This window comes from Poecilia mexicana, unplaced genomic scaffold, assembly GCF_051168715.1.
Source record: "Poecilia mexicana isolate PSO_F unplaced genomic scaffold, ASM5116871v1 scaffold_2, whole genome shotgun sequence".
Taxonomy (NCBI): domain Eukaryota; kingdom Metazoa; phylum Chordata; class Actinopteri; order Cyprinodontiformes; family Poeciliidae; genus Poecilia; species Poecilia mexicana.
This window is the reverse complement of record NW_028263371.1, coordinates 33,885,406-33,895,461: the sequence shown is the minus strand read 5'-3', so window position 1 is coordinate 33,895,461 and position 10,056 is coordinate 33,885,406. Positions and strand designations below refer to the sequence as shown.

Genomic DNA, 10,056 nt, shown 5'->3' with positions numbered 1-10,056 from the left:
GTCGAGGATCGGGTGACATTTGGTTGGGCCGGAATCATTTCTGCTGATTGTAAAGTTGAGAAGTGGTTATGCGCACTTCATTTTTTCGTCCACTAGATGGAGACTCGGTCACTGAACCACACATCTCTTTCAGGCCAAATCAGGGATTAGGAAAAAACCTCTGCGTCTTCCCTAACGTGGTTTAGGGCCGCCTGCCTAATCAGTTAGGAGAGGAGGTCTGGCATGTGGCAGCGAGGAGGCTTAGGAAGAGGGCCAAAGCCGGCGGCCGGGCTCAGCTCCGACAGGGCCGGCCAGAGGTCTAAAGGTCACGAAGCACACTGTACTTTAACGACAAATGGAATAAATGTTACTTTTGTAAGACAAAAAATAGAAAAATCTTTTCTAATGGTTGGTTAGGGTAGCTCTCACACTCAGTTGTGTGTTGAACTAGAGACATACCTAAAAGTTGCAGAAGAGTTGCCCACCCCTGTGCTATGTGGAAATGAGTCAGAGGGAGAAGGGTGTTCACTTATATTTATAGTCTCCTCCCCTTTTGGACTCCACCCTCCACTTTGTTATCCGTTTGTCTGTTAATTTGGAATCAACCTTCTCTGCGTAAAAATGGTATTGCTGTTGCAATTTTTATAATAGTTTTTATTTTAGAAATGTTTTTAACTGAATTAAATTAAATAAGATCATTTTTTATTTATGTTTTACTATATTAAAGAAATGGAAGCAAAGTTAGGTATTAGGAAGGATTTGAAGTTAAATAGGTAGAGAAGAAAAGTTCTTTAGGGTTAGAGAAGTCAAAGTTTAATGATAAGAGAGGGGAGAAAATCGTTAGGATTAGCGGAAGGTCAAAGGTTAAGGTTAGGAAAAGGTGAAAGGATAAGGTTATCAGAGGGTTAGGGATATAGGAAGAAAACCCAGTTGCTCATTTGAGCACTCGAAATAGCTCCGAAACGGTGAGCCTCAGGCGGGCGAAACTCGGCACAGAGAGTCTGCGGGTGGGGTGCCAGATGCCCAGGAATTCTGACCGGCGTGGCACGTTCCCCCGCCGTCGCTCCCATAGACTCCCATTGATCTGAAAAAGCGCACCGCTCAAAATGAATGGGGAAAGGCAAGGAGCATCGAGGTTGTTGTTTAGGGCTCCCTAATCAGAGGGGGGTTAGGTGGAGCGAGGTCAAAGGTCACGAAGCAAACTGTACTTTAAGGGCCTTTTCTAACAAGTTCAGCTTTGACTGAAATCCTGAGAGGTTAGGTGGAGGGGGAAAATTGGAAGGTAAGGCTTCCAAAAAAAAAAACAGTGAAATGGTCCATAATAAAAATAAATTAGGTTTATTTTAGGTTTTAGGGAGCAAATAAAATCTAGACAACATCACCATCCTTGCAATAAAACTGCTGGTTTGATTCTTCTATGATATTTCTGTAATCAGTGAGAATGCATTCAATGCATTCTCACTAATAGTGTTTCTGTTTTTCTTTATCAGTGAGAATGCATTCAATGCATTCTCACTACTAGTGTTTCTGTTTCCCTTTATTATTATTATTATTATTATTATATAATGTTCCGTACGTTTTTTGTCGTTTAACTACTTCTACTATCTTTCACTAATTCTACTAATTCATATATCAAAACGTTCAGCTCCTTCAGGAGAATCTTGCTGTATCTTTTGGTGAACTTCACTATTGCCCTTTTTGAAATAATTGCCCTTTTGTGCAAATTATTTGCCCCATTGAAATACATGGTGGAATTCACTAACTGACTTCAGTTACTAGAGTGTACACTCTAGTAACTGCCGTTTTTGAACTTTTTCTGCTTTTTGACAAACAAATTGATGCTGTTCATACATATTTCACTGTAGAGAAATAATTTATGCATTAAAATGTAGCTACGTGTGTCTACTTTATGGAATTATTACTATTATTGCTACAGGTCTTACTGTTTTCTGTCAAACTCTTCTGGAGTACAACCATGACACACTTTCTCCTATTCTTTCAATGTATTTTTGTCTTGTGCTCTGTTTTTATCTGTTTCTATGCATTCTGCAAGTCTACTTTTATGTATGCCTTCTACTGGTTTTACTATCTTTTAGCTTTTCAACTTTTGTGTATGCCTTCAACTTCTACTGGTTTTACTATCTTTTAGCTTTTCAACTTTTGTGTATGCCTTCTACTGGTTTTACTACCTTAGCTTTTCAACTTTTCTCTATGCCTTCAACTTCTACTGGTTTTACTATCTTTTAGCTTTTCAACTTTTGTGTATGCCTTCAACTTCTACTGGTTTTACTATCTTTTAGCTTTTCAACTTTTGTGTATGCCTTCAACTTCTACTGGTTGTAATATTGTTTAAGGTCTTCTGCAATCTTTAATCAATTTTAGCAATTCATATATCAAACTGTTCAGCCTCTTCTGCTCCTTTATGTTTTTTGTGCTGCTATGTTTCAATTCTTCAAATATTTCTGCCTTTGTAATAATTACTGCTTCTGCTATTTTCCTATGTTGCTATGTTTCACTGTTCATCTGTTTCAAGTATTTGTGGTTTTGTCCTGATTTCTGTTTCATCTAATTTTTGGTCTTTGCTACGTTTCTCTGTTCAACTATTTCAACTATTTCAAATTTTTCTGCTTTTTCCTACTTCTTACGCTTTTCTCTACTTTTTCTTGCGTTTCTGCTGCAGTCATTCTGCAAATATGCATTCTCACGGCTGTTTCGATAGGAACAGCTATTTTTCTAGTTATTATTCTGTTTCCGTACGTTTTTTGTCCTTTAACTACTTCTACTATCTTTCACTAATTGTACTCATTCATATATCAAAACGTTCAGCTCCTTCAGGAGAATGTTGCTATGACTTTTGGTAAACTTCACTATTGCACTTTTTGAAATAATTGCCCTTTTGTGCAAATTTATTGCCCCATTCATTCCTATGGTGGAATTCACTAACTGACTTCAGTTACTAGAGTGTACACTCTAGTAACTGATGTTTTTGAACTTTTTTCTGCTGTTTGACAAACAAAATTGTGCTGTTCATACATATTTCACTGTAGAGAAATAATTTATGCATTAAAATGTAGCTACGTGTGTCTACTTTATGGAATTATAAGTTTTGTTGCTACAGGTCTTACTGTTTTCTGTCAAACTCTTCTGGAGTACAACCATGTCACACTTTCTCCTATTCTTTCAATGTATTTTTCTCTTGTGCTCTGTTTTTATATGTTTCAGTGCATTCTGCTTGTCTACTTTTATGTAAGCTTTCAACTTCCACTGGTTTTAACTATCTTTTAACTATTCAACTTTTGTGTATGCTTTCAACTTCCACTGGTTTTTAATATCTTTTAACTATTCAACTTTTGTGTATGCTTTCAACTTCCACTGGTTTTTACTATCTTTTAGCTTTTCAACTTTTGTGTATGCCTTCAACTTCCACTGGTTTTTAATTTCTTTTTGCCTTTAAACTTTTCTGTATGCCTTCAACTTCCACTGGTTTTTACTATCTTTTAACTATTCAACTTCTGTGTATGCCTTCAACTCCCACTGGTTTTTACTATCTTTTAGCTTTTCAACTTTTGTGTATGCTTTCAACTTCCACTGGTTTTTACTATCTTTTAACTATTCAACTTTTGTGTATGCCTTCAACTTCCACTGGTTTTTAATTTCTTTTAGCTTTTCAACTTTTCTGTATGCCTTCAACTTCCACTGGTTTTCCACTGGTTGCATTTCTGCTGCAGTCATTCTGCAAATATGCATTCTCACGGCTGTTTCGCTAGGAACAGCTATTTTTCTAGTTATTATTATTCTGGCTTCCGTACGTTTTTCGTCCTTTAACTACTTCTACTATCTTTCACTAATTGTACTAATTCATATATCAAAACGTTCAGCTTCTTCAGGAGAATGCTGCTATGACTTTTGGTAAACTTCACTATTGCACTTTTTGAAATAATTGCCCTTTTGTGCAAATTTTTGCCCCATTCATTCCTATGGTGGAATTCACTAACTGACGTCAGTTACTAGAGTGTACACTGTAGTAACTGCCGTTTTTGAACTTTTTTCTGCTTTTTGACAAACAAAATGATGCTGTTCATACATATTTCACTGTAGAGAAATAATTTATGCATTAAAATGTAGCTACGTGTGTCTACTTTATGGAATTATAAGTTTTGTTGCTACAGGTCTTACTGTTTTCTGTCAAACTCTTCTGGAGTACAACCATGTCACACTTTCTCCTATTCTTTCAATGTATTTTTGTCTTGTGCTCTGTTTATATCTGTTTCTATGCATTCTGCTTGAGTACTTTTCTGTATGCCTTCAACTAATACAGTTTTTACTTTCCTCTAAGGTCTTCTGCAATCTTTAATCAATTTTAGCAATTAATATATCAAAATATTCTGCTTCTTCTGATCCTTTTTGCTTTTGGTTTTGCTGTTTTACTAATTCAAATATTTCTGGTTTTTCTGCTTCCCTTAATGTAAGCTTATTGCTGTTTCACTGTTCAACTGTTTAAACTATTTATGGTTTTGCACGAATTTCCTCTTGTGCTAATTATGATATTATTACGCTGTTTCACTTTTTGACTTTTCAAATAATTCATGTTGCACAAAAACTTCTGCTTCTTCAGCTGAAATCTGCAAAACCTTTACTAAGTTTCACTCCTTCAAATATTTCTGGATCTGTACTAATTTGATAGATAGATTGTAGATAGATTCTCACGGGGAAACCGTGAGAGTACAACTCAAACCACGTCTTTCTCGCTCTCTGTATAAGAGCAGCTACTGTATTGCCAACTCGCTGTTACCGTCTCTTACTCTGCAGTTGTGCAGTCACACTGTCTGGGTTCATGAGCGCCCCCGGCGATGAGACTCGAGAACTGCCTGCCTCACTCCGCATCTGTTCTCCGTCGTTTATGATCGCTCCTCATCACACAAATCACGTTACACACTCAGTTGGTGACAATAAAAACACAGTACATTAAATACATAAGCTAAATTATGGAAAATCAGTTCATGAATTAAATGTTTTAACCATTTTATTGGCAACGTACAGACAGAAGGAGCATGGCAACCGGTGCAGTTAGCGAGAGGTTGTGCAATCACAGGTGAGGCTCAGCTCGCTGCTGCCTCACAGCACATCACTGATTATCTATCTATCTATCTATCTATCTATCTATCTATCTATCTATCTATCTATCTATCTATCTATCTATCTATCTATCTATCTATAGCCATAAAAAAATCGCTGTTCTTGACATTACAAATAAAAAAACTAAGTTATACAAAAAATATGTTCTCTCATCAAATTTGTAATGTCAAGAACAGCGATATCTATATAGATAGATAGATGGATAGATAGATAGATAGATAGATGGATAGATGGATAGATAGATAGATATTAGTGACTTGCGGTGAGGTTCATACCTGGTGAGGCACCTACTTATTTATAATCGGATTTACAAATCTAGACCCCCTGCATGTTATTGTTTACATAAGGAAATTTCTCGCATGCTACAATGCTGGAGGGCAAAAAGGCTATTCCTTTACATGCCATTCATGATTCCGTGATCTCAATCAAACTTAGACATGTAGATATTATTAATTTCGTGCTGTGCTTAAAAGCAAAGGGAGAAACCGTTAAAGTGCAACTCAAAACCACGTCTTTCTCGCTCTCTGTATCAGAGCAGCTACTGTATTGCTAACTCGCTGTTACCATCTCTTACTCTGCAGTTGTGCAGTCACAATGTCTGGGTTCATGAGCGCCCCCAGCGATGAGGCATGAGAACTGCCTGCCTCACCTCTAATCTGTATGGCGTTTGCCGTCTCAAATAATATGCCATTTATGATCGCTCCTCAGCACACGAAACATGTTGACACACACAGTTGGTGAAAATAAAAACACAGTACATTAAATACATAAGCTAAATCATGGAAAATAGGTTCATACATTAAATATTTTTAACCATTTTATTGGCGACGTACAGACAGGAGGAGCTGCTCTCATAGAATGGCAACCGGTGCTCTTAGCGAGAGGTTGCGCAATCACAAGTGAGGCTCAGCTCGGTGCTGCCTCACCGGCTTCGCTTCCAAGCATTTTAATGGGAAAATTCAGCGATTATGAAGAAAAAACATCATCATATTTTAGTCAAATGATAAATAGGGACTTTATAGGACAAACCACAGGGTGAAAAAATCTTTATAAATGATGTTATTGTTATATATTATTTTTCCATGATGACAGGTGTGGCTCTGGCTCTCCTGCCTCATCTGACAGCACATCACTGATTTTATATCTATCTATCTACCTATCTATCTATATATATATATACAGACCATAATTTAGCTAACTATGGTCTTTTTTATGCTCTGTTTCACTTTTTGACTTTTTCAAATAATTCAGGTTGCACACAAACTTCTGCGTCTTCAGCTGAATTCTGCAACACCTTTGCTAAGTTCCACTACTGGGCAAAGGATTTTTACAATATATGACTGTAGCTTTCTTATGCTTTTTTCCTACTTCTTATTCTTTGTTCTCAAATTTTTCTTGCATTTCTGCTGCAGTCATTCTGCAAATATGCATTCTCACGGCTGTTTCGCTAGGAACAGCTATTTTTCTAGTTATTATTATTATTCTGTTTCCGTACGTTTTTTGTCCTTCAACTACTTCCACTATCTTTCACTAATTGTACTAATTCATATATCAAAACGTTCAGCTCCTTCTGGAGATTCAAGCTATGACTTTTGGTAAACTTCACTATTGCACTTTTTGAAATAATTGCCCTTTTGTGCAAATTTATTGCCCCATTCATTCCTATGGTGGAATTCACTAACTGACGTCAGTTACTAGAGTGTACACTCTACTAACTGCCGTTTTTGAACTTTTTTCTGCTTTTTGACAAACAAAATGATGCTGTTCATACATATTTCACTGTAGAGAAATAATTTATGCAATAAAATGTAGCTACGTGTGTCTACTTTATGGAATTATAAGTTTTGTTGCTACAGGTCTTACTGTTTTCTGTCAAACTCTTCTGGAGTACAACCATGTCACACTTTCTCCTATTCTTTCAATGTATTTTTGTCTTGTGCTCTGTTTTAATCTGTTTCTATGCATTCTGCAAGTCTGCTTTTCTGTTTTGCCTTCTGGTTCTACTGGTTTCTACTGCCTTCCACTGGTTTTACTACCTTTCACCTTTTCAAGATGAAGATGCCTTCATCTTCCACTGTTTTTATCTCTTTCTGCGCATTCTGCAAGTCTGCTTTTCTGTTTTGCCTTCTGGTCCTACTGGTTTTCACTATCTTCTAATTTCTTCTGCAATTTTTATTCAATATTAGCAATTAATATATGAAAATGTTCTGCTTCTTCTGATCCTTTTTGCTTTTGGTTTTGCTGTTTTACTAATTCAAATATTTCTGGTTTTTCTGCTTCCCTTAATGTAAGCTTATTGCTGTTTCACTGTTCAACTGTTCAAACTATTTATGGTTTTGCACTAATTTCCTCTTGTGCTAATTATGATATATTTACGCTGTTTCACTTTTTGACTTTTCAAATAATTCATGTTGCACAAAAAACTTCTGCTTCTTCAGCTGAAATCTGCAAAACCTTTACTAAGTTTCAGTCCGTGAAATATTTCTGGATCTGTACTAATTTGATAGATAGATTGTAGATTGTAGATAGATTCTCACGGGGAAACCGTGAGAGTACAACTCAAACCACGTCTTTCTCGCTCTCTGTATCAGAGCAGCTACTGTATTGCCAACTCGCTGTTACCGTCTCTTACTCTGCAGTTGTGCAGTCACACTGTCTGGGTTCATGAGCGCCCCCAGCGATGAGGGTTAGGGTTAGGGTTAGTTAATTAATTAATTAATTAGTTAATTACCCTGTAATTCAATAGGAAGGGAAACAAACATTTCAAAAATCTGGGGAATGATTAAATGAATGAATGGAATTAGAAGGGAATGTGGTTATCCAGTTCTTAAGAATGGAGATGAAATGGCTCTAAATGAGGAGGAGGAGAAGGCAAATATCCTGTTTAGGAAATTTGTTGAAATACATAGTAGCAATAATTTAAATATAGAAGAAATAAGGAAAAGAGCTTATATTATTAAGGAAAATAGTAATCTATTAGAAGTAAATACAGAATTTAAACGCAGTGACTTTTCTGTTTTTTTCTTTTTATATTTTTGCAAATGATTGCTTAGCTAGGTTCAATTATGTCGAATTAAGTATTTGACCCACGGAGAGGATTTTTCATTTTTTTGCCCACGAGATGGCGCCGTCTTTTAATCGGGTGAGTTCTCGTTATGTGAATCACTTGTGCTCACGGATCAGTGAAAACTGGTAATCCACGTTTCTTTTTTTCTCCAGCAGGTGGCGTGAATCGAAGAATAATCTTTTTAAATGATTAATTATTATTGTTTTTAAATGATTAATTATTGTTATAAATTATTATTTTAGCGCCATATAGATCTGTTTACATAGCATGTGATCTTTTTCCATAGAATGTCACACGATCTGCAGAGAAACAATTTTCTGCGTCTTGCAGAAAAACAAATCCAAATAAAATGAAAAATATTAACAAGGACTTAAAATGGAACACTGACATGTTCTTTATTTTTTTTCATGTGCTCTGTTAACGAACACAGAATGTCCACCCATCTGGTTCAAACTCCGTCTGTTTTGTTTTTCTTTTTCTGAACTTTGTTACCCATAATGCATTCCGTCGACGAAATGGATGATGGGTAATCAAAGTTCATTGCCCACATTTTTTTATGACATTTATTCCGGCAGACTTATGAAACGTTTTCTTTTTTCTTTTTTTTTTCTAATAACGTTCAAAGTGCCTGAAGCCGACCTGCGCGCGTTTTTAGGTCATCTACTTAAAATTATTATTTGTTTTGACTCCGCGGTTCAGCTTCGTCACGTGACTTCCGCTCTATAGCCACCTTTAGATGTTATCCGAATTTAATTAAGATGATCAATTATAACATTATCGGAAAATAACTTTCCCGTCCTCAAGTTTTGGAAAAAATAATGCTTTTAAATGATTATTATTAATTATCGATTATTTGCATGTAGCGCAAGGTTCAGGTGCGCGTGACGTCACGTCACGTACAGGACTTTCTCAAATCGCTTACTCATTGCACCGAGGTAAACCTACGCCATGTCTCGCACAAGGCAATATTCAAGCGAACAGCTTGTGAGTATATGCAATGTTCACCCTTGACATGTTGCATCAGTTTTTTTTCTCATATACATATCTATTATATATATATATGTATATATATATATAGTCAGTAAATGCAAAAATGACACGTTTATCGACTACTCGAAAAGCGGCTTTCAGCCAACTGCAAAGCTAGCTAGCTTCTCCACACTGCAGCTAATTGGCTTTACTTGATTTGCATAACTAAATGTTTTCGGTGTTTTCCCTTCTGCCAGACACTTCCAAGCGCGTAAGTAAATAAATAGTAAAATAGGATGAGTTTTTTTTTAAAAAAAAAAGAAAAGAAAAAAGCTTCATTGGAAAGTTTTTCTTTTTTTTAGGAACATATTAATTTGGTTAGAGCAGGGGTGTCAAACGTACGGCCCGCGTGCCGAACGATTTAGTCCGGCACGGGGGCTAAATGCATTATCATTATTCATGAAAAAACATATACTTCGTTTAATTGAAAATCTGCAGTTCCTATACTGTCCACGAGGGGCGCTGTGTTTTATTCAGAGCACACAACATGATGCAACACTGCAGCAGAACTAACAGCAGATGGCAGCACAGAGCTTCAGGTTCTGTAAACAAGTTCGATTCTATGCTTTGCCAGCTTTTGATTTTGGCCCTGGGGACCTCATATTTCTCGTGCATGCTAACATAGATACATGTTACGTATGCAAGTTTTTCTATTTGTATGCATTTTATGCATCAACAAATGTACTTCATCAAATGTCTGTTTAAAACAGCTGACACTTAAGATTTCAAATGTGTGAAGCCAGATCATTTGTTCAAATTGCTTCCCAGATGTTGAAAATTGATTTTAAATCTTTTCTTAATTTTTGTCTGTTGTATTTTGTGATGCAGGACAGTGTTTTTAAGTT

At 36.2% G+C, this 10,056-nt stretch overlaps 1 protein-coding gene across 1 annotated transcript in view; it reads right to left on the bottom strand.

Annotated features, from left to right (window-relative positions):
* Positions 1-203: 203 nt before the first annotated feature.
* The window catches only part of LOC148160789 (homeobox expressed in ES cells 1-like), a 12,157-nt gene continuing 2,304 nt past the window's right edge, over positions 204-10,056 (bottom strand). Inside the window, exon 5 of the mRNA XM_088008208.1 lies at positions 204-298. Within this exon, the coding sequence (XP_087864334.1) occupies positions 204-298 (95 nt within the window). The remainder of the gene's footprint in view (positions 299-10,056) is intronic.